We start from the raw sequence: 24,461 nt of genomic DNA, 5'->3' as shown, positions 1-24,461 counted from the left end.
ACCAATTAAAACACTTATTTAAGAGTTGGGCGTCCACAGTCCTTTACACACTAGAGAGGACATGACCTGTTATTTACCTGCTAAACAGGTGAACTCCCTACCTACTTTGTAAGTTTATTCTTTTTAATTTTTTTCCAAACTGTGTCCATTTGGTGTGTAAAGGTATAACACCCATGTCTGCGCCTAGTTTCCAAAAGTGCATGCCGACACTCTAGGTGGGGGTTGATCGTCGATCACTTGGTGTGTAGCTAGCCTCCTATAGAAAACCTTGGGAGAGGGAATAAGATTAAAACCCATAAGTACTCAAACACCTTGTTGATGGAGAGACCAATCTCCACACCATTGGAATGGGTGTCCAATCAGAGAGACAATATGCCTGATGGCCCAAAAAAACCATTGTTTAATGTAAAATAAAATAAAAAAAACTGTAAAAGTCAAAAGAATCCCTCCAAAAACTTGAGTCGAAGGTTTTAGGCCTGGTTTAAAGTCGAACCAAAGTCTCGACAAATTTCAACATGCGCTCCTGAACTGGGAGATTCGGTCGGCTGGAAGCCTTTCCTCGTCGAGCAGCTTTAGCTCTATATATATATATATATATAGAGAGAGAGAGAGAGCGCCCGATCGACCCGAGCACAGAGCTTGATGGATCATCAGAAGAAGAGGAAGTGGAAGGAAGCTGGTATTGTAGGCGTGGGCGTACTGCTGCATGCTCTGTACATGCTCAGCATCTTCGACATCTACTTCAAGACCCCAATCGTCCATGGCATGGAGCCTGTCCCACCTCGAATCCGCGGGCCGGCCAAGCGCCTCGTGCTCTTCATAGGTACCACTCCTCATCCTTAGTGTTACATGCAGATCGCGAAGCTTTGGTTAGAGTCTTCTCACTCTTCATTCACGATTACCGTATTGGCACGTCTCCTTCAACAAATCGTACCTTTCGCTGCAGTTTTGTACCTGCAGCTCGGCCTGCCCTTGGTTATATGATTGTTAATCATACATCAGATATGCTAAGATGAGCATCAGACATGCTTAGATGAGCTGAAACCAATACAGGATCTGCAGTGAGCTTTCCCGTTAGCCTTAGGAAAGTGTGCAATTTCCTTTGTATTGCACCCACCTATGTTGGATCCATGGGCACACCATCCTTAGACACAATGTGGCCTGGAAAGTGAACATCCTCCAAGGAAAATTCACTCTTAAAGGCCAACACATTCGTTGTGAGTTCATCATCTCCTTTCGCTCACCCCTCCTTTGAGTGAGAATGCACGACTATATCGTTAAAGGATGTGCCCACGAAGTTTTTAAAATACTATCCATCATCCTACTAGAGGTGTCAAGAGCATTTTTGAAAACAAAGGGCATGACCAAGAACACACAAAAACCAAAGGTTGTCCAAAAGGCTGTCTGTCTTATGCACATCCTTAAGTCTAATACAAACAATCTAAGTTGAGAGAAGTGAGCATCACAACTAGTCTAAATATCATGGATCCTTTCGATTAGAAAATTGATCTTGATGTTGTTCTTGGTCAAGGCCTTGTAATCAATAAACACAAGCCAAGGATCATCCTTTCTCAATACACGAGCACATGTGAATAGAAAGACATGAACTAGGCTGAATCAGCCTTTCTTCAAAAAGCTGATGCACCTAGTGTTAGCACTCTAGACAGCTCATGTGTGAGACCTATGTTGGGCATGACTAGGTATTTTGGACATTTTATTGGGGCGTTTATGATGCTTATTTGGGGCATTTTATGTTGGCCAAGTTGCTCCTATTTTGGCATTGTTTTCTCCTTTATATATCAAGCTCCCTCCTCATTCAGCCATATCATCATCTACAGGCTCTGTGGAGAGAGGGAGCGAGTGCCAGTGCCTATGAGCTAGTGACTCACTATTGTACTTGTCATTCTCATGTTTGGTATTGGATTCCATTTCTCGAGCATTCTTCTGAGTTCTCTTCTTTGCATTGTTTTGTTGTGTTTTGCTCTAGGATCTCCATTTTGTGTGTTGACTTTTGTTGTCGATTACAGGCCTTCTATCGCTGATTCCTGATCCTCCTTGTCTATTGCTGTTGGGCAACCAGTTTCTAGGCGATTTCAGCCATCAAACATCTGTATTTTATTGTTGTGCTTCTCCTATATGCTATCTTGATCGCATTTAATGCCCTGTTGCCTGTGTTTTTGATTTTTTGACTCATTTGACAGCTGGCAATTGCATTTAATGTCTCTTTTGTCAATGTTTTGACCTACAACTTCTATGTGTTCAGCCTCTTGGGTTCCTACAAGCTAGGCGAAGTATTTTTGGCCTTTGTTCATCTTCTTTTGGCCTATGAGCTAGTGACTTACTGTTGTATGCGTCATTCTTGTGTTTGGTATATGGATTCCATTTCTCAAGCATTCTTGTGAGTTCTCTTCTTTGTGGTGTTCTTTTATGTGTTTCTCTTTTGTCCTTGTATTCATCAGTTTATTACAACATTTGTTTATTCTTCCATTGCCATATACACTTTTGACATGACATCAGATTTTGGGATCTCCATTTTGCGTGTTGATTTTTGCTGATTACAGGTCTTCTATTGCTGATTTTTGATCCTCCTTGTTTGCTGCTGTTGGGTGACGAGTTTCTGATCTATCTCAGCCATTAGACATCTATGTTTTGTTACTATGCTCCTTCAACAGGCTGTTTTGACTACATTTAATATCTTGTTGCTTATGTTTTTGATTTTCTGACTCATTTGACAATTGGTAATTGCATTTAATGCCTCTTTTGTTGATGTTTTTACCAATGGCTCTTGCATGTTCAGCCTCTTGGATTCCTACAGGCTAGGTGACTACATTTTTGGCTTCTATCCGTCTTCTTCTAGCCAATCCTTCTCGTTTTTTTGTAGATTTTGTGATACAACATTGCATGTGAACTTTGTTTTGTGCAGTTTGTGCTATTAGTTGGCTATATTTTCTCTCTCCTCCTCTTCTTTCCTTTATTAACTCTTCCTATACTCTCCCAATGGCTTCCCCTTGCTTTTCCACTGATGACATGGCCTTGATTATCTCACCTAGAGGGTTGTTATGAAAGCTTGGTTTATGCAAAAGCAGTTATGGTGTATTATATTTGGAACTTCTGAGCATCTTAATCCTCTTCTAGTTGATTTTGATGAGGACAACTATGAAGAAGTTGTGCTCACTATATATAATAGGGAAAGAGAGAAAGAGGGTGAGGGTGAGGGTGAGGGAGAGAGAAGAAATGAGAGTCGCATGCAGGACTTCTCTCGTGATTTGGGCGAAGCTTCAGATTTTGTACAAGGCTCCTTTACCTATGCATGCTGTCACTCTTTATGGATAGCTCAAGCAGATGAAGATCGAGCCTAAGGACACTATTGAATCTTTTTAACTTTGTGTTACACAAGTACATGATTAGCTTTGACACACACAATTTGCCCTTCTGGAGGCTCATCTAATGGGGATTGTGCTCTACAAGCTCCCTCGGAGTTTGATGGAGTGGCCAATGCTCTACAGTCTTAGGTATCATTGACATCCATTAGTTTTCTATAGATGCCCTCGATGCTCCTTGAGCATGAGACATCTTTGTGTTTACAAGGAAAGCTTCCATTATAGTTTGGTAGTTCTAGTGAGACTCTTACAAGTTCTGAGAGGGGGTTCTAGTGAGGCCCAGTGTTATCACTGTGGTAAAAAGAGACATTTGCGTAAGGATTGCAAAGAGTTAGCGGCTTTAAGGAAGAAGGAGAAGAAGAAGTAGGATCTAGACTCCTCTGTGGAGTCATCCTCATCCCTAGACTTCGACTCGGATCGTGTGGCCAAGGCCAAGGCACAGCGCGGACAAGGTCATCTTCTCTAGACTGTGGGAAGGGCTTGGTAGCCCCTTTTCCTTTTGCTTTCTAGTATAGGTGATGTGTTCATACCTCAGGACTCTAGTGTAATAGAGAGGGTGGTGAGATGGGACCAGTGAGTCTCATCTATATAGGTATACAAGTGCGTAGGTTCCAGAGAGGGATGTTCCTAACGCATCGATCGAAGTTTGATAGATTTAAATCTTAGAGCTAGGATTGACATCCAGGTTCATGATGGATTGTTACTTTAAAGATAGTTGGATTGGCTCCTAGTCTGAGCTCACATGAGAAGACAACGAGTCTGACCTATGCTTGGCATGGCTAGGTAATTTGGGAATTTTATCGGGGCATTTATGATACTTATTTGGGGCATTTTATGTTGACTGACCAACATTAAATGTTGGCCGACTTGCTCCTAGGTATCAAGCTTCCTCCTCATTCAATCATATCATTACCTACAAGTTATATGGAGAGAGGGAGCTAGTGCTAGTGTCTACGAGCATGAGTCATTTTTGTGTCTGGTTGTAACCAGTCTTTCTCCTCGGATAGGGTGGTAAATCCCTGATTACAACTTAATTATAGCAGCAAACAATAAATCTAAATCTGAAAATACAAATTTACCTACTGATCCTGGACAATGCATACCCGGTTGGCCCCAAATTTGGCGCCCCTTTCGGTATTTCTTTAGCTTTATTGAAGAAAAAGTTGATATACAATAGGATTCTTCCAATTCCTTTCGGTATTTCAACTCCCCTTGCTATCTGCAGCAAGTCTTCAATCTATTTTACCCCTTGTTTCCGACGCTCAATTGGCTTTCACCCACTTCATAGATGATGGAAATGCCCCAACTTCAATGGCTGGCTAGTCCTCCATGTGAATTCAGCTAAAGTTTACATTTAGCCTTATTGAATCCAAGTCTTGGAGCTTCCAATTTTTGGCATGCTTCCCAAGGTTGCTTGTAAATCCTAATTTCTGTTGTAAACTAGAGTTTATAGCAGATAAATTTGCAATTTCTTAGTGTCCAAGGGTCCCAATGCTGAGATCTTCGGAGCAAGACTGTGAAATGACTGGGAGATGAGAGGGAAAGCTGTAGAGAGAGAAAATTCAGAGTTTTGTGGCGAAGAATGTCTGAAAATCAGTCAAGTGCAGCTGTTGCCCTACCACAACAGTATGTAGATGCAAATAACTGAAAAAAATCAGTCATTTACTGCTCTGCTGCCTTGCCTTAACAGGCTGTAGATACTGTCTCTTGTTGTTGATTGGTCTTCTTTTGCCCTTGGCTGCCTCAGAAGGTTCTCCAATGGCTGCAAATTAGACCAACAACCTCTTCTCCCTCTCTCTTGCAGGCCAAATTTATAAAAATGCCTCTTCTCAGCCTCTAAAGACGTTTTTCAGTCTTACATGGGCATTTTTAACAAGTGGCAGCCTTTCCAAATGGTTTTTCTAGCATTTTTTATAATTAAATATTAATTTTCAGCCTTTAAATATTGAAAATTAATCTAATAATTATTTCGGTGCCTTGAAAAATAATCTGACTGGCCAATAATTAAGTTGGCTAGGCAACTTCCATTCCTGAGTGTCTCTGTGTCATCTTTGACCATCAAATTTGCGTTAGGTACCATTAAACACCAATTTTCTAGTGTCACCAACTGACACTTATGGCCAAATGGATGACCTAGGCCAACAACTGGCACCAGATACCACCAAGTACCTGTGCGGTATAACTTATAGCAACTTTTATCTTTGACATCCCGTGATTTCTTCGGATCCCGGGCTCGTAAATTTACTTTAACCCTAGTTGCACCTCACATGTGCATCATTTACTTAATCATGTGATTAAAAATTAATCCACATGTTAAGTGAGGTTTTAAAAATACACGTCCTCATGACACTGGTATATGGATTCCATTTCTTGAGCATTCTTTTAAGTTCTCTTCTTTTTGCAGTGTTCTTTTGTGTTTTTCTCTTCGGTCCTTGTGTTCAGCAGTTTATTACAACATTTGTTTATGCTTCCATTGTTGCATCCACTTCTAATACCTGGCTCATGATTCCTCTTGTTGGGTTATATTGACACTATATGATGATCTATTTGATGGCATGCTTTCCAGAAAAAAGATCTATTGCATGATTTTTAGGCCTTTTTGGAGGAAGGAACGCCTTAGAAAGTTAATATTAATACTTGTGTAAGAAATCTATTCCTTTATTGTCTAATGCACAACTTTAATAGAAAAAAATGAATAAGCAGAAGAATGACTTTTCATTATTTGAAGAAATGGCAAAAGTTAATATAGCAAGGATAGATTTCCATTTAAGGTTTACATTTGTTCTTCCTTTGAGCAAAAATTATCTTCCAATTGTAAGTGTCTAGCATAGTGTATACTCTATGACACCACAACATCTCTATGTCACATTCTTCAAAGGCATGATAAATAAATTTTCGATGTCCACATAACTTTGCACATGAAGCTTGAACTTTCCAATGATTAGAGTAATTGACTTTGCAAGTTTTAAGCATATTGGCTTATAAATAAGTTCTATCTCCTTTCATGAATGATCAGATCCATCTCTACATATCTTGAACTATGTAAATCCTATATATCTCCAAACCATTTAGAATGGTTGGCCATATGATTAGATGCACATGAATCAACATATCATAAATCATCACTTGTCCCCTTTTCTATAACAACATTCATCATATGTTGCATGAAAAAAACATAATCATTTTTATCATCATTCTATCTTGAGGACGATGTATAATTCCCTTGCTACAATTCATGAATGTAGATATCATCCTTTTGATTATAACAATAGGATACAATTTATGAATGTAGATATAATCCTTTTTATTATAACAATAGGGTACAATATGACCTTTTCTTCAACAATATAATGATAGATAAACACTAGACTTATCAAAACCTCTATTTTACCATCCACCTCTTCCACTAGAGCTCTCCTTGCCCCTAGAATTACCATAGCCTCCCAATATTTATATGCCACTAAACAATTGATTTAACCTACTTTGTTTGTTACTACAAGCATGTCCCATGCCATAGCCTCTTGAAGATCACATTCCCTTCCTAAACATAAGTAGAATGCTTGGACCTATTCACCATTTCTTTTAGATTATTCACCTAACATGTTGATTTCTTTAGTAATCATTATGAGAGAGACTAACTCATCAAAATCTAAAAATAGATTTAAACTACCATGCATCTTTTAAGAACACACATTGGCAACACCTGCTGAGCTGAAAATGCATTATCAGCTCTTAATTACAGCCCCAAAACTATTTACTAAACTTTCTTTAAAAAGAAATGCGATCCTAGAGTGTGATTGTGCCACATAAGCCAACCCTAATTTGGAAGGAAATCTATAAATAGATAGGCTGCTCGCCGCTTAGGCCTATCTTGTTTTGTAGATTGTTGGCGCCTTATCTCCACTATCCACACCCTTTTGTCCGGGGGATATCTTAGTTTAAGCTGTTGTCCACTAGTTGGCACTTGCATCTAGCTCTTGTGTTGCTGGCGAGTGTTGATCAGCCTGCTTCTACCTGCTGGCTGGCTGCATTTTGCTGCTTCCACCTTCTCCAACCTGTTTGTACTATTTGGCAGCTTGGTTGGCTGCATTTACTTTTGCAGGAGCAAGATCTGCATGTGATTACTAAGTAGGGGTCGTCTGCCACTCACATCATCATTGGCTATTGCATTTACTTGTTTGCCTTGCTGTACAGCTTGCTATGTCATCATCTACTGCTGTGTTTTGGTATTGTAGCTATTGCTCGCTCCTTCTTGATAGAATTCTACTGTTTTGCTGCCCGTTTGTCACTGATCTAGCTGCACACAGTTGCATTTATTGCTGCTAGATATATTCAAAGCCTGTTTGTATGTTTCAGGACCCGTAAGAGTACGACACTCTCGAGCTCATACTCTTTGTCCTGGTTCTAGAGACATGGGAATTCAAGGGTCAATATTTCACCTTTACATTGTGCGTTTGTTGCATTGATCATTATATATATTCAACATTCAGTTATTCATTATCTTCTTTAGTATTTAATGCCTTTGAGTTACCCTAATCCTAATTGTGTTCTTTATCAATTTGCACTTTGCTGTACGGTTGTGCTTGTTATTTGTAGACGAGTATTCCTTTACATGATATTAGAGCTAGGTATTTATTGAGGAAACTTAGGCTTTTGATTGGAGAGCTCGCCATTAGAAACAGGTTTATAGAGGGAAGATGACTTTAAACACTCACATTACGTCAATCTCTTGAATCCTCCATGTACAGACTTAAGTAGGATTGGGTCTCATAGCTTGCTCCGCAAGGATTCAATACAGAAAGAGGGACATCGGATTACCATGGAGTCCACAAATTGTATGAGATTGCTTGTGTTGAGTATGATCTCATTCTTATGTGTTGAGCTCAACAACTATTGAAAGGTAAACCTTTGTTATCCTCTTTAGATTTAGTGCAAAGATCTACTGATTTTGCAAGAGAGATGGATACTGCATGTGGGTCAAGCCATTCCATTGGAGAAACTAGCCTAGAGTACAAGCCTCCATTTTCTACCCCTCCATTCACTCCTATATTAGGTATGCCTATTTATACTCATATTTCCTTGTCTCTACTTCTTTGCTAAATTTTGGTGATACTGAGGAGGAAGAAGGTATTGTTTACTTAATTCACACCAGTGTAAGGCTTGATGATGACCAATATTTTTATGTAAGAACAAGAAGAGGTGCTTATAAGATAAAATCTATAAACCCTTCTATAAGTTTTTCTTCTCCTACTTTTCCTTCAAGTTTTGGTTCTCAAGGCCATTTTGAAATAGGTGAAATAACTTTTTTTTTTTCATCTTCATCCTTATTTCAATTTCAAAGATTAAATTTAGAAAATCAATTTAATGAATCCACTCCCATATCATTATTATCTCAATTAAATTTCCCACCCATCCCATCCATTTCTTTCATTGCATTACCATTCACACCATTCACCTTTCCTATGCGTATACCACCAGTGATATCTCACATCACATTGGGGGTTCTTCAAATATAGGCACATCTTTTAGGACATTTTCTTTTTCAAGTGATGCAAGTGCATCTATGGGAGAGGCTCGACCTCTATGTGGCACACTTTTGGGCTTTACGCATGGGATATCCTTTGAAGCTTTCTTGAGTGTAGATTAGTTGGTACCACAGTTTGTAGATGGCTCTACCTAATGGATTGATTGGTTATGTTCCTGTGCCTCAACATGCAATTGGGTAGGGCTATAGAGTTCGAGTGCCTCCTCTAGTGGCACCTTTGGACCATCATAACCTATTTTTCTCTACCCACATCATTCTCCTTACTACCTATCTTACCCCTTTGTGTGACACCTCAATTCTTCTTCCTCATCAACTAAGCATACATTCATTGACAAGACTAGTTTTAACAGGTCTAATTACACTGCTTTATCAAAGCTTATGAGAGATATCCTAGATTCATAGAATTTGTGGGACATTGTATAGGGATTGGGACCCAACCAAACCCTCGCCTTGTTTCATATGAGGTTGTCTATTCTTGGAAGGCCAAAAATGCCTCGCCATTGTTGAGTTGATGCAAGGATAACTTCGAGAGTTTTATTCATAGGTACTGAAACCAGCCTTCCTTCTTGGAATAGCCGGAAAGTGCAAGAGTGCATTGTCTCAGGTTGAGACGCCCTTCGCGGTGAAGCAAGAGGGCAGTATATGCTGCGGGCAAGGGTGGTGATAACCTGATTTAAGAGTTAATTACAGCAATAAGTAAATGCACATAAAATAAAATACACTTTACCATAACATTCTTAGACAGTAGACACCTTGTTGGCCCCAAAATTGGCGCCCCTTGCGGTATTTCTTTAGCTTTCATTCAATTGGAAGGAGTATAACTTGAGATTCTTCAATCTCCTCTGGCTAACCAATTGCTCTTGCTGTCATAAATGACCAGCAAGCCTTTTGGGTCATTTGCCCCTTGATTCACTCAGGACTTCTTCTCCAATTTGACCCTTGGCTGGCATGGGTTGGCTCTTGAATTCCCTTGATAATCTTCAATTATCACTTGCTGATTTCAGTCCCTTGAGCCTTCAATCTCTGGCATGGATCCCAAGGTGGCTGCTAAACCCTAATTTCTGTTGTAAATTAGGGTTTACTGCAGAAATTACAGATCAGCCCACCAAAAATGGCTGAGATCTCCTTCGAATGGCTGAGAATTACTGAGAATGGCTGAGCATAGGCTGAAGGAGATGAGAAAATGCTGTAGAGAGAGAAAATTTTGAGATTTGTCGCGAAGAACTAATCAAAATCAGTTGCTTCCCTGCTGTACTAGCCCCAAACGGATGCACCAACAACAATTCACCTAGAATCGAACAAGTGTAACTTGTTACAACTTTTTCCTTTGACATCCATCTTTTTCACAGGGTCCTTCCGCCTTCAACTGTGAAAAAGTAGTTTACACCTCACATGTGCAACACATGTGCATCTTTTAATTGCACGTTTGATTAATCCTTTAATCAAATGTCAATTAAACATAAGCAAAGCATCAAATTTTCACGTCCTCGTGACAGGTACAACATTTCGACCTTGCATTGCAGCGATGGGAACACTTGATTGACCACCATGCGGCTCAGAATAGGACTTGCTATATAAATCTTGACCATGAGTTCCAAGAATTTAGGATCACAGGTCGGGATGACCTTAAGGTCAAGTTGGCTGAATATCGGCGCTTACTCGTTGAGTTTTCCATCACGGGAGCTCCTAAGTCCCTTGAGGACCAGGCCGCATTGTTCCTTAACGAGCTTTCAAAGAAATATTTCAACTTTGTTTAGAAAGTGATTTCATAGTCAACTATGCCCATATTCTAGGAGTTTGAGTGTTATCTACTACGTTACATCCAGTTTGAGTAGTTCCATAGCACATTCTCCTTAGAGGGGGCTCTTGTCACCACCTTTCAGAAGGGCCAGCTAGAGCAAGGCAAGAAGGCTCAAAAACAAAACCAAAAGGGAAATCAAAACCAAAAGTAAAATCAATCAATTGAATCATAAGGGAACACCTCGTCTGCTCTCAAACTATGAGTGGCAAAATATACATAAGAAGTATAGTTATTGCTAACATTTTCAAAAGGCTAGCCATTTTGATGATCTCAAACTTGCGTGGCAGAATATACGTAAGAAGAATAGGTATTGCTAACATTGTCAAAAGGCTAGCCATTTTGATGATGAGTGTTGATCAAAGGTAAGAGTCACACAACCTAACCCCAAGAATTAGACTTTGCCCTTAGTTGGGTAACTTGCAGAGCAAGGGATATAGAGTGGTGGCAATTAAAATTTGGGTCACTAGAGGTCTTAGACCCACATTGCCACCAGTTAGCATCACAACCAATCTAGTTCTCAGCTCTAGAGATCATGTTTGATTGGTCTTGCTGCGTTTGCTGGTTTTTCTCCTCCGTGGATAGGTATACTAGTTCATCTTCATCATTATTATGTGTTTGCTGCTCTTGTTGCCACCCCAATACCCAAATAACAAATTCCAGCCATCAGGCACTTTATGGAGGTTGTCTACAACAGATTCAGGCCATCCATAGTAGGTTACACTCTCTTTATCAACCTTGTATCAAATACTTGCGTTTTTGTGTTTTTCCACCCTTGAAGGGCTGCCCAACAGTCACATGTTTGCAAGAACTTACACCGAGAGATCTTCATAAAATATTCTTGCGCTTTCTTCTCCAATTGGCTGCCTAGTTGTCGCGTTGATAGCAACCATCATCTCGGAGAGATTTTAGCATATCCTTCATCTTTGATAGCTCATAAGGATTGCATTTCGTTCCCTCTTATTGCTCTTTTTCATCTTGCAATGTCTATTTTGACATTCCATTGCTCGAAAGATTATGTTTTGCTCCCTCGATAGAGCAACCCTTTTCCTTGTCATCGACACCTCTTTCCGAAAGATTGTCTCTCACTCCCTTCACGCTGCAGATCCCTTCTAGGTGTTTCTACTTGATTGGCCAGGACAATTAGAGTCAGCTTCGAGCTCTGCTCCATTGTATGATCCATAGTACCCCAAAAATGGTGTTTTGAATCCCTGTTTTGGAAACACCATTTCAGGAACATTTTTAAAACTTTGAAACATGTTTCTAGAACAATCTTTTTTTCCCCCTTTTGGTGGATTGGTGGTGGGGTTGGGATGGATGGGTGAAAAATGGTTTTTGTTTTTTTGGGGGGGGGGGGGGGGGCAACTTGAAATTTACTCATCTATGTTTTCAATTTTTGGTTGATTGGCAATGTATTTTAGTTCTAAGCTTTCAATTCCAGCTTTTGATTACACTTAATGAGCTAAAACATGTTTTATAGCCGATTAACATTTTTTAACAGTCCTTAAACATGCTTAATTAATGAAAAAACACTAATTTGGTCCACGGTTTGAGAGCTTTAGTGGTCTCCCAAACCCTAATTTTTTGGGGCACCCTTGAACATCTATAAATAGATAAGCCCACCATTTAGCCTTATCCCTTTTGTGCAAGTTCTAACTTCTCACTCCGTTGCGTTTGGTCCATGTGCCATCGCCAGACCACAAACAGCCTCCTCATGCTTGCATTTGACACTCCATCAGCTAGGTGACAAATGGCAGCCCTTACTTTGCATAACGCGAAAGTGTGCAGCCTGCGTTTGGTCTTTTTTTCCTCCAAGCAGTAGCTGGTGCTCATCCTTCTATTGGCGGCTCCATCATTGCTGCATTTTCAACCTTCTGCTGCCACCCATTGCTCAAGCATCATCCATACTTTTCGCCTCAGTCCTTTGACCCTTCAATTATCAGTGTTTGGTGTTTTTGCTTGCCTTCCATCACTCCAACTAGTGGTCATAGCACTTGGGATCCGTCTTCAGTGGACGCCACTCTCTGATATTCCATGTTGGGATAAAGGTCCTTTATTTACCTTCGTGTATTGTACACGTGTATTATTTTAGTTGTACACGTGAATGCACCCTTACGTGCCCTAAGTATAAATACATTTTATTCTTTGTGTACCAACACATTTGCTGGTACACCCAAATCATATCGTACTTTCCCTCTCTCTTTGTCGCTTTCACTCACTTGCTCACTTCTTCAGCTGCAACACTCTCAACAATTGGTATTAGAGCACAGGTTGTGCGTGCTTTTTGAGACCATAGGCATTAGTCACAAGACTGGGACCAGCGGGGGAGTGAACGGTCCAGTGACAGGGTTGTAGGCGATAGAGAAACCAGCGCATGGCTGACAGGCCGGTGGATGGGCAACGACAAGTGAGCGACCTGGCGTGGACCAGGCGGCAGGTGCTCATGATTGGGCAGCGGGTGCCAGCGAAACCAAGCGATGTGACTGGGCAGTGGGATCCAGCGGACGCAGGGACCATGTGACGGGGATTAGGTGGGAGGCACTGTGCACGAGACAGAGTTGTGGCGACCAGGCGACAATACTGCGCGCGTGACAGGTCGGCCCTAGCAGGCCGACAGACGTGATAGGTCGGGCGGGTCAATGACCTTCCCCATTTTTAATCAGAAATTCGTTTAATCTCACTTATCCCCTTTCCTTGACGGGGGTTCATGCGTGGAAGCACATGTTTTAGATCTGTGCAAATCTGGTTCCAAAAAATTGGGGCTTTTTCCAGATTTGATTCTGTTTATGCTTGACAGTGACATTTGTGTCAGACATTGCAGACATTGTGTGTGTTGACCTCAGTTAAATTGGGGATTTTGCCAAATTTGTTGGAATATTGCTCATTCGAGTAAAATTTCTTGACATTGGACCCTGAAAAATTGAGGCTTTTCATGTATTGATGAAGTTTTGCTCAGTTGGGTCAGACTGGCCGACATTTATGCACTATTGGACCTGGAAATTTGGAATTTTGTGCAGATTTTGGTAAATGTCTGCAGTATTTGCCCTTGTGGTGGCTGATTTATGTAAAACAGTAGAGATTTATTTCTGGTTGGGCAAGAACAACAATGTATTTGCTGGTTCAACTTGTGCTCTTGCTGTTTAGTGCATTTACGCTTGTATTTGTGATAAAAATGGCTGCAACTTCTTCCGGTTCTGACATTAAGAGTTTGATGGAAATCAAACGGTTTGATGGTCAAAGCTTTGACCTTTAGAAAGACCGCATGTAGGGCATATTGTTCATAAAGGATTGTGAGGATGCTTTGTAGGAAGATAAACACGCACAAATGTTTGATGCAGATTGGGCCAGAGTCAACAAAAAGGCTGTGGCTTATATAAAGATAGGTGTTTGATGACATTTTGACAGACATTAAGGGCTTAGATATTGGTTATGCAATATGGAAGAAGTTGAAAACTACCTATGAGATCACCACACCTGTTAATTAGGTGCATTTAATGTGCAAGTTGGTGAATATGCGACTGGATGAGTCCAAGCCTGTAGCTGAGCACTTAAGTGCATTTACTGGTATTTTAAATCAGTTCAAGGATGCTAATTTGGATTTTGATGATAAGTTTAGGGCGATCTTTCTGATCATAACATTACCTGATTCCTGGGAGACCTTGGCAGTTTCTTTCAGTAATAACCCCAATCTCTCATATGATGGTGTGAGGGGTTCAATCTTGAATGAAGAAATTAGATGTAAGTCCGATGGAGAAGTTGGCAATTCAGCTTACAATATTAGAGGCAAGGCTGAAAAGAAAAATGCAAATGCTGGACAGAGAAGCAGAAGCAAGAGCAAAGGAAAATAGTGATATTACTTGTTATTAGTGTGGTCGGAAGGGCCACAAGAAGCTTGATTGCAGGGACTACAAGAAGGAACAAGAAAGAAAGACGAAAATGCAGGAGATAAAAAGAAGAAAGAGGATAAGATAGATGTATCTGAGGTAGTCAAAGGCAAGGAAAAGGCCAATGTGGCCTCCAGTGTAGTCATAGAGGAGCTCTTGGATGCAGAGGCTCATGTATTATGTGCAGTTGATTATGATGCCCTTGTATGTCACATGAAGGATATGCAGATTACCAAGGTTGATGTGATTGATGCACTTTTGTCAATTGATGATGGTGTCACTCAGACTTGGATTGTAGACTCTAGTGCCTCTTTCCATGTAACTCCTTGCTTGGAGTGTTTTGCTATGTTCAATGTAGGTAGTTATGGAAAAGTATATCTTGGAAATAGCCATGCTTGTAGCATTGATGGGATAGGCACTGTACACTTGTCTTTGGATAATGGGCAAGAGCTTGTGTTGAAAGATGTCAAATATGTGCTTGGCATCAAGAAGAGTTTACAATCTATTGGTTAGCTTGACTTGCATAGTTACACTACACTGTTTGGTGGTGGTTTGTGGAAATTGAAAAAGGGTTCCATGCTTGCAAAAGGAACCAAGAAGGGCACTTTGTGTTGTTTGCATTGTAAAGCTTTGAATGGCAAGTTTCTTGCAGTTGCTGAAATTGGTTGTTATTTGGAGTTGTGGCATAAGAGAGTAGGCCATATGAGCCAAAAAGGACTTGATGTCCTTACCTCTTTGAAGAGGGTTGATGGAAAAGACTCTAAACTTGATTTTTGTAATGATTGTCAGTTTGGAAAGCAAATGAAAAATTCCTTTTACTTTGGTGTCTCTCGTAAGTCCAATGTCTTGGACTTGGTGCATTTTGATGTATGTAGTATGCTTGTGAAATCGTTGGGTGGTGTTGCATATTTTATCTCTTTTATTGATGATTGTTCTTAGGAAGATTTGGGTTTATTTGTTGAAAAAGAAAAGTGAAGTGTTTGCTGTTTTTAAAACTTTCCATGCATTTGAGACCACTCACACAGGTAGAAAGCTGAAATGCTTGAGAATTGATAATGGGGGTGAGTTCACATCTACTGAGTTTTAAGTTTTTTTGTGACTTGCATGGAATCAAGAGGGAGCTTACAGCTCCTTACAGCCCTTCTTCAAATGGGGTGGCTGAAAGATACAATAGGACTTTGTGTGAAAGAGTGTGGTGTATGTTGTCCACTGCTAATCTCCCTTCTGAATTTTGGGGAGAGGCACTTAAAACTGCGGTTCGCATTTGCAACTGCTCTCCGAATAGGTTTTTAAATAATGGCATCCCTGAGGAGGTTTGGTCTAGCAAATCGGCCTTATATAACCATTTACGGATATTTGATTGTGATGCTTTTGTGCGTGTTAGAGATGGGCTGAGAAGTGAACTTGACCCGAAATCCACCAAAGGCATTTTCATGGGCTATGGTGATGAGGGTGAATTTGGCAATAGAGTGTGGTTACCACAGTCCAGGAAAATTGTTCCCAGCCGTAATGTTGTGTTTAATGAGGGAAAGTTGTTGAAAAGTAGTTTAGCCTCTAATGAAGATATGAAAAAGGTCAAATTTCAGAATTTGCAGCCACCTATTACTTCAAATGATGAGCCTCATGATGCTGTACCACAGCCTGAAACTGATGATCAACCGGTTATTTTTGAGCCAGATGATGATGGACAATAAATAGAAACACAAGGAGGTCATGGACAGCAAGATAGACTTGCTGATTATGAAAATGCAGGTGCTGGTAATGAAAATGAAGGTGCTGTACAGCATGGACAGCATGTTGAAAATGGCTTATAGCAGCCAATAAATGCTGAAAATAACATACCTCTTGATGTAGACCCAATTTTTGAAAATGTAGATCATTGGGTACGCAGGTCTACACGCTTAAGAAGGTAGCCACATAGATATGACCCCTCTTTGCACTATGTGATGCTTATAGATGAGGGTGAGCCTCTTACATATAAAGAGGCCAAATCATGCAAATTCAGCAGTAAGTGGGAGCTAGCTATGTTGGAAGAGATTAAATCTCTGTATGCTAATGATACTTGGGATCTTGTGTCGTTGCCCAAAGGAAGAAAACCTCTCCAAAAAAAAGGGCTTATAAAGTAAAGACAGTTGATGGGAAACAAGTACTAGGCAAGATTGGTTGCCAAAGGGTATGCATAGAAGGAAGGGATTCACTTTCAAGAGGTCTTCTCATCTGTTGTGAAGATGACCACTCTACGTGAGCTTTTTGCTCTCATTGTTGTATTGGACAGTTGTACCAAATGGATGTGAAAATAACTTTTCTACATGGTGACATTGATGAGGAAATCTACATGAAACAGCTCGAGGGCTTTGTAGTTCCTGGAAAGGAGCAGTTGGTGTGTAAACTAAAACGTAGTTTATATGGGCTGAACCAAGCACCACAGCAGTGGTACAATAAGTTTGACACTTTTATGCTCTCTCATGGGTTTACATGCAGCCATGCAGATTATTGTTTGTACATGAAAAAGGATACAGATAGCAATCCCATCATACTTGTTTTGTATGTGGATGATATGTTGCTAGCTGGGAAAAGAAAGAGTAGCTTGGGTGCTTTCAAAGATCATCTGAAATTAGCTTTCTCCATGAAAGATTTGGGGAATACAGAGCATATATTGGGCATGAGGGTCCACAGGGACAAAATGCAAAAATTGCTATTCTTATCTCAAGAGAAGTACATTGAAAAGGTACCGGATATATTTAACATGGTTGAAGCTAAGCCTTTAGGGTGCCCTTACCTCCATATCTTAAGCTTAGTAAAACCAACAACCCAAAAGATGGCATGGAAGCCAATGCTATGAAGGAAGTCCCTTATGCATCAGCTTGTGGCTCTCTCATGTATGCTATGTTTGCTACTTGTCCAGACATTGCTCATGCAATGGGAGTTGTCAACAAGTTTATGTCAAATCTTGGCAAAACACATTGGGAGGTTGTCAAGTGTATTTTTCAATATCTAAAAGATACACAAAGAAGAGTATTTGTTATGGGTAGGGTGCACTTAGTTTGCAGGGTTATTGTGATGCAGACATGGTAGGTGACTTGGACACTCGTAGGTCCACTAGTAGTTGTCTTTATAGTTGTTGGTGGAGCCATTTCTTGGTACTCTAGGTTGCAAAACATTGTAGCATTGAGTACAACTGAAGCTGCATATATATCAGCTACTGAAGCTTCTAAGGAAGCTATATGGTTGACCAAACTTGCAGAGGATCTCGGCATATCTATGAGTACTCCAGTGCTGGGAGGTGATAGCCAGAGTGCTGTGTATCTGGCTAAGAATGCCATGTATCATTCATGCACAAAGCATATAGATGTGTGATATCACTTTATCAGACAAATTTTGGAAGATGGTCTAATCACATTATTTAAGATCAAAACACAAGACAACCTTGCAGATATTCTCACTAGAAGTCTAAGCAAGGCTCAACATGAGCATTGCATACGACTAGTGGGAGTTGGTTAGAGGTTCACTTTGGACCTTTAAGTGGAAGTTTGTTGGGATAAAGGTCCTTTATTAACCTCCGTGTATTGTACACGTGTATTATTTTAGTTTTACAAGTGAATGCACCCTTACGTGCCCTAAGTATAAATACATTTTATTCTTTGTGTACCAACACATTTGTTGGTACACCCAAATCATATCGTGCTCTCTCTTTGTTGCTCTCACTCACCTGCTTACTCCTTTAGCTCCAACACACACTTAACATTCCATTGCTTTGCCCTTGGGCACTCTGTATACTCTAACATTCATTTACAACATTCATTCACTTCTTTCTTCTCTCTGTGTTTGTCTTTGTGTTTTACATTTAGGGTTTGAGTTTTGCTTCTCTTTATCTTAGTCTTTGTGCTTCAGTCTTGGTCATACATGCTATGTTTCCTCAATTCAAACCCTACTATATCTTCACATCGAATTAGAGCTAGTGCTCTTCTAAAGAGTATCCTATAGTGATTGTGGAGGCTAGTCTTTGTGGGTGACTCACATGTGACTCGATTCCAACTTATAATGTCTCAAACACCTTCTTTGGATCATATGACGCCCTATCGAGCTTCTCCATCATTGGAGGCTCTGAGAAGGCATTATGGTCAAGAGGAGGAGGTAGACACACCTTTATCTTAACCATCTTCTTCTTTATGTAATATGTTTTGGTCATTTTATAGAGGAAGAGTTTGAGGAGTACTTGCGCAGCATTTCTCTAGTTGTGATGGACATCCCCTCCGCTAACCACTACTCCTCCCCCCCCCCCCCCTCCCCCCCCCAACACACACAACACACACACACACACACACACGACCTTTCAAACGTTGGGATATCGATCCTCTGCTTATGGACTGTTGTCACACATTCCTTGGGTCACTCCTATGTAGGGATTCTCATCCTCTGCTCCATGTGTTCCTATTCCTCCACCTAGGGCTCCTTATGTGGTTATTGTGTCCATACCTAGTATACCCATGTCTCCATTTGGAACCATTGTGCACACTTCTCGTATACATGGTGGCCACTCTGGGATTTCTTCCCAAGTGTACCTCACTCCTCCACCTTATCCCCATTATACACCCCTATCCACCTTGCCCCCGTTATACATCTCTATCTCCTAGCACTACCACTTCTGTTACAATGGCTAAGAATGCCTTCACAAATAAGACTCGTTTTAACGGATCGAGTTTTATCACTTGGTTGAACTTTATACAACAAGTGCTTGAATCTCAGGGACTTTGGGACCTCATCGTTGGTATTGAGCCCATATCGGACCCTCGATTAGCCTACCCTGATCCTATTGGTCAATGGAAAGTCTGCAATGCCACGATCAATGTTGAGGTAATGTAGGGGTTGCTTCTTGAATTCCACTCTTAGTTACAACATTTTCCCCTTGCATCCGAGCGTTGGAGTCATCTCATTCATGGCTATGCGGCTTGAGATTGCACTTTATGTATCCATCTTGATTTTGAGCTTGAGAAGTTTTCCATTAAGAAAGGGGATGATCTGAAATTCAAGTTGGCCGATTAGTGGCGGTTGCTCGCCTTTATTCAACACATTATCTTACTACGTAGATTGTTGACCTTCTACAAGTTTGACTGCCAGTTTTTGTGTTATGCGAGGCTGCACGAAAAAGCTTACAAGAAGTTCTCCACACACATCCGTTTAGAGGGGCGAGGGTTGGATGCCTCTTCTTCGGGAGGGAAAACCAATAGTTGTAAGAACTCGCAAGATGTGAAGATAAGCCAAAACAAGAGTGACACTCCTTCCTCAGATGATGGAATTAAAAAAACACGACCCCTTTGGCAGCAAATTCCTAAGAAAAATAGGTTTTGTACACATTGCCAAGTCTTCCACCCAGAAAGCCATAGCAAATTGCTGTGACTGCCTCCAGTTGGCTAGTCTAGTGGGGCTACGCTTCTGGTTGCTGTATCATCTGCTTTATCTACCCCATTGGCTATTGGACATGTGGCATGCGGATAGCCTTAGTAGCCTCTATCCTTTACTACTCCTGAAGGCTTAGCTGATTGGTCTGCGTGTGGCTCACTTATTGCACTTTACGCATCCATTTTTAGGATATTCACTAAACCTTCAAGAATCACTTTTCCACCTTGCCATACGCGATGGTGGCCACACACTTAGCCTTTTCCTTTTTTAGACTTTTGCTGTATACTTACATACTCATTGCATTGCACTTAGCTTTGCTTTCCTTTACTTTCAATTTTGAATTTTAGAGCATCTCACTACTCACCTTTGTGCTTGTAGATTTTGATCTCTTTTGCAGGGTTTTGTATTTTAGTGTAGGGCTAACATGCAGGTTTATACCAGTCATTCTTGAGCTGGAGACAAGAGCTGCATGCCATTTCTCACATGGTTCCATCTACTTGGAGTTTTACTATTCTATCAGCATGAAGGCTTCCCCTCTTGCGGCGGATCATGCAACATCTCTCTTGATGCTATCATGGTGGTGCCTTCTCTCCTTGCTTTTTTAGTAGGGATGCTTCATCATCTTTATCCACATGGTTCTTGGCACCACATGAAGATCGACATCCTCAGACTCCTCTTCCTTCTTGGACATCAATATCCAGGTTGAAAGGGGGTTCCTACCCTTCTTGGTATTCTACAGGTTTCGGCACTTGACTTTGATATCGGCCTTCTCCCCTCTTGTTGTATCTTCTCCTATGTATTGTATGATTTCATCATCTTTGTACTAGGATGCTTGGGTAAGTGAACAATCTCCCTACGCGAGACACTATCTAAGTGGCACCTGCTGCATGAGCATTCTTCAGTATGTAGCATACTATGTATCCCATTGTGTAGACCACCATTGGATGGATCCTAAGCCCTTTCTACTAGTGGATCATACAACCCTCCTTCACATGGTTCTTCATCTTCTTTTTCTCGTCATTACAATCCTTGAGTGGATGGACAAGCTTGTATTTCTTTGTAATGAGTTGGGTGTGCCATTCCTACTTCCGTATTTTAGGTCACTGTTACTTAATCGACCGCTACCTAATAAATTAACTATCAATCAATCCAAAAAAAAAACACAATTTCAATGTGGTTATATCTTCCTTTGTAGGGCTTGGTAGGCCATTGGGCAACTAATGAGCACCCTTTGTCCAATGCCCTGTTGTCTCTGGGGTGACTCCTTGGACTCCCTTGGTAAGATAACCATTGCCTCTATAATCTTGATAGGCAATTGGGTAGCTAATGTGCACCCTTTGGTCAATACCTTGCTTGGTTTGGGATGGGATGTCTTGGGATAAACATTGCAGGCCTTCCCTTTTAGACTCAATTTTGATCTTGAGAGGAGATGTTGAACTAAAACTTGCTTTATATCTAATTAGCATTTTTAAATAGCCCCAAAACACGCTTAATTAATGAAAAACACAAATTTGGTGCGCAGTTTGAGAGAGTTTTAGCATTCTCAAAGCCTTAAATTTTTGGGCGCTCTTGAATATCTATAAATAGACAGATTGCCCACCATTCAGCCTTATCCCTTTTGTGCAAGTTCTCACTTCTTTGTTGTGTTTGATCCATCTAACATTGTTAGGCCACAGACTGTCTCCTCGCTTGCGTTCGATACTCCATCAGCTAGGTGACAAGTGGCAACCCTTCCTTTGCATCAGGTGACAGTCTGCAGCTTGTGTTTGGCCCTTTTCTTCTCCAAGTGGCAGCTGGCGCTCATTCTCCTCCTGTTGGCGGTTGCATCATTGCTGCGTTTACAGCCTTCTATTGCCGCCCACTGCTTAGGTATCATCCACAGTTGTCGCCTCGGTATTCTAACTGTCCGGTGATTAGTGTTTGGTGTTTTTTTCCGGCTTACGTCACTGTGATTTTTGGTAGTCATAGCACTTGGGATTTGTCTTTGGTGGGTGTCACTCTCTGACACTCCATTGCTCCGCCCTTAGGCACTCTGCACTCTCTTACATTCATTTACAACATTCATTAGCTTTAGAGTTTCTTCTCTCTGTGTTTGAGTTTTGCATTTTGCGTTTGTGTTTTGCATTTCGCGTTTAGGGTTGGAGTTTTACTTGTCTTGGTCTAAGTCTTTGTGTTTCAGACTTGGTTGTACATGCCGTGTTTGCTCAATGCGAACCCTAGCATATCTTCACAACACTATTATTGCATCTATTTACATGCCTATTTCTTTTCAATAAAGCCATCTGTAGGGGGATGAAAGCAGTCACGCAAAGATTTGCGTTACTAAGAAGGCTATGTAAAATATTACACGGCGCAGCGAACAGAATCTGAGAAAGAGATAGAGAGTACACAACAGATAAAAGGAGAATCAGTAAATTCTTTAACTTCAAACAACTGATACAAAGATGGCTCTGTCCACCCGTGCGCTTCCACTGAGTGAAGCTTAGATGGCGATCTAGACAGAAGATAGGTGAAGAGCTTAAGGCTAGCTGGAACAACAACTCTGACTGGGTGAAAGATGAGTGTGAGATGGCTGCGAAGAGGTTTAGCTTTTATAGCCCGCGAAGGTCGTTAGGTCGGCCTACTGACCGACCTACCATATGAGCCTTCACTAGTCGGCCAGGGAATATTCCAGGGAATATTCCCTTTACCATCGGGCCGGGGGCGTTGCCCCCGGACCCCCGCCAGGGGGGCCGCTGGCCCCCCTGGGACCCCCCAGCCGGAAGCAACCCCCGGATCCCACAATAGGGGCCCCTTTTAACTCCCTTACCACGCAACTCAATGCAATGTGCCTCGAGTTGCTACCAGCTTAACCACTCCGTCTAACCCAAAGATTAGACCCACAACAGTCACCTTTTTTGCCATCCGGTCACATAGCCCTTATCTGATATACAAGTCAGGACTCAACCAATGCCCGGGCTCACATTTGGCTTCTCCTCATAATGGGGGCCTTACAACTTTGAGCACCATGGATCATTGGTAGCACCTAATGAGGGTGGGGCATTGATCATATCTAACAGGCTATACGTGTAGCAAAGCCAGAGCCAGAGCCAGAGTTAGAGCATGAGTTAGAGATTTGAGAGAGTTTACCCTCTCAGTTAGGGAGATAGTGCTTCAATGAGGAGATTGATGGTGCAGGGATTCTTAGATGATGCTTAGAGTCTAGCATGTGTGACATGTCATAGTGTCATTATCCATCATCTAGATTCCATGTTTCATCAATCTAGTTGGCACAGATGCATATGTGACACTGCATGTAGGCTATAGCTCTTTGATTACATGATCATTGATGTTGACACTTAGTACTAGAGTCTCGATAGATATATGTATCTTGATTTTACTTAGTATTATTATGTGTCTTGGTTTTGGATACTAGCCTTCAAATGATTCATGAGTCACAACTCATGATTCATCTTGTTGTTTTAAAAATTAAGTCTTAATTTTGTTGTTTTGCGTCTTCACTTGTAAGTGGTAAAGTATTTTATGTTCTCCAATTGTGTAGTGATCATGTTTAATATAAGTTGTAACATGTTCAATTTCAAACTTCATGAATTCAATCATGTGACATGAAGACTTGAGGTTTTGTGTGAAATTTGGGTAAATATTGATATAGCCATTCATATATTTAGATACCTATGTATTTATTTTAGGGTAGAATCCAAAACTCGCCCCTCCATTTCCAAAGCTGGCTGAAACTCCGGTTTTTACCGTTTTCGTTTCCCCTGTTTTGGAAACTCTCCTATACTATGATGATATTAGTATGATTCATTTACCATAACTTAGTATTCGTCATTCTTTATTCATCATCATATTCTTTAGTGTTTTTGAGTTTCTTTGTCTTAGTGTTTGCCGTACACACTGTGTTTCTCTTCGCAAACCCTGTTTTCTCTTGACATTGTATTAGAGCATACGTTCTGTCTTTCGATATGGTATTAGAGCAAAGATGCGGAGAGAGCTAAAAGATCCTCTTTGTTAGAGAAAGTGAAGAAAGGTGTGGGATTGGTAATACTCTTAGATTCTAGATGATTTATTTCCAATGCATCATTATGGGATATTGTTATCTTCTTCCTTTCACCCTCCCTTTATAGGTTTGTTACACAAGTGCTATGACTTCTCAGAAGATGGAAGTATGGACCACTAGGTGCCCTATTGAGGCAAGAACAGCCTTTGCATCAGAGATTGTTGTCATTGATCTTTGCTTTCTACCCCACATAAGTATATGCGTCTAGCTCTTGGCACTCCTTGTAGCACCTCGTTGTTCTAGGTGATAGAGATTGTCTTGTATCGGCTATCAGAGTTTTATGCACAAGGCAATAATGGAAAATGCCCCAAATTCATTGATTTGCTGGTCCCTCCACTTGAATTTGATTGAAAATAGCTTCAGCCCTGTTGAATCTAAGTCTTGGAGCTTCCAA

The 24,461-nt window shown here is 40.9% G+C and overlaps 1 protein-coding gene across 2 annotated transcripts in view; it reads left to right on the top strand.

Annotated features, from left to right (window-relative positions):
• The first annotated feature begins 511 nt into the window (after positions 1-511).
• The window catches only part of LOC148041815 (sulfatase and phosphatidylinositolglycan class N domain-containing protein), a 118,876-nt gene continuing 94,926 nt past the window's right edge, over positions 512-24,461 (top strand). The window contains exon 1 of one of the 2 annotated variants that reach the window (XM_087682750.1): positions 512-823. In XM_087682750.1, coding sequence (XP_087538876.1) covers positions 643-823 — 181 coding nt within the window. In that variant the 5' untranslated portion in view covers positions 512-642. The remainder of the gene's footprint in view (positions 824-24,461) is intronic. The other variant, XM_087682741.1, reaches the window with a different exon arrangement.

Source organism: Lygodium microphyllum, chromosome 1, assembly GCF_053477565.2.
Source record: "Lygodium microphyllum isolate KBCC chromosome 1, Lygodium_microphyllum_v1.1.10, whole genome shotgun sequence".
Taxonomy (NCBI): Eukaryota; Viridiplantae; Streptophyta; class Polypodiopsida; order Schizaeales; family Lygodiaceae; genus Lygodium; species Lygodium microphyllum.
Note: the sequence above shows the minus strand (reverse complement) of the source record. Positions and strands in the feature narration are given on the sequence as shown.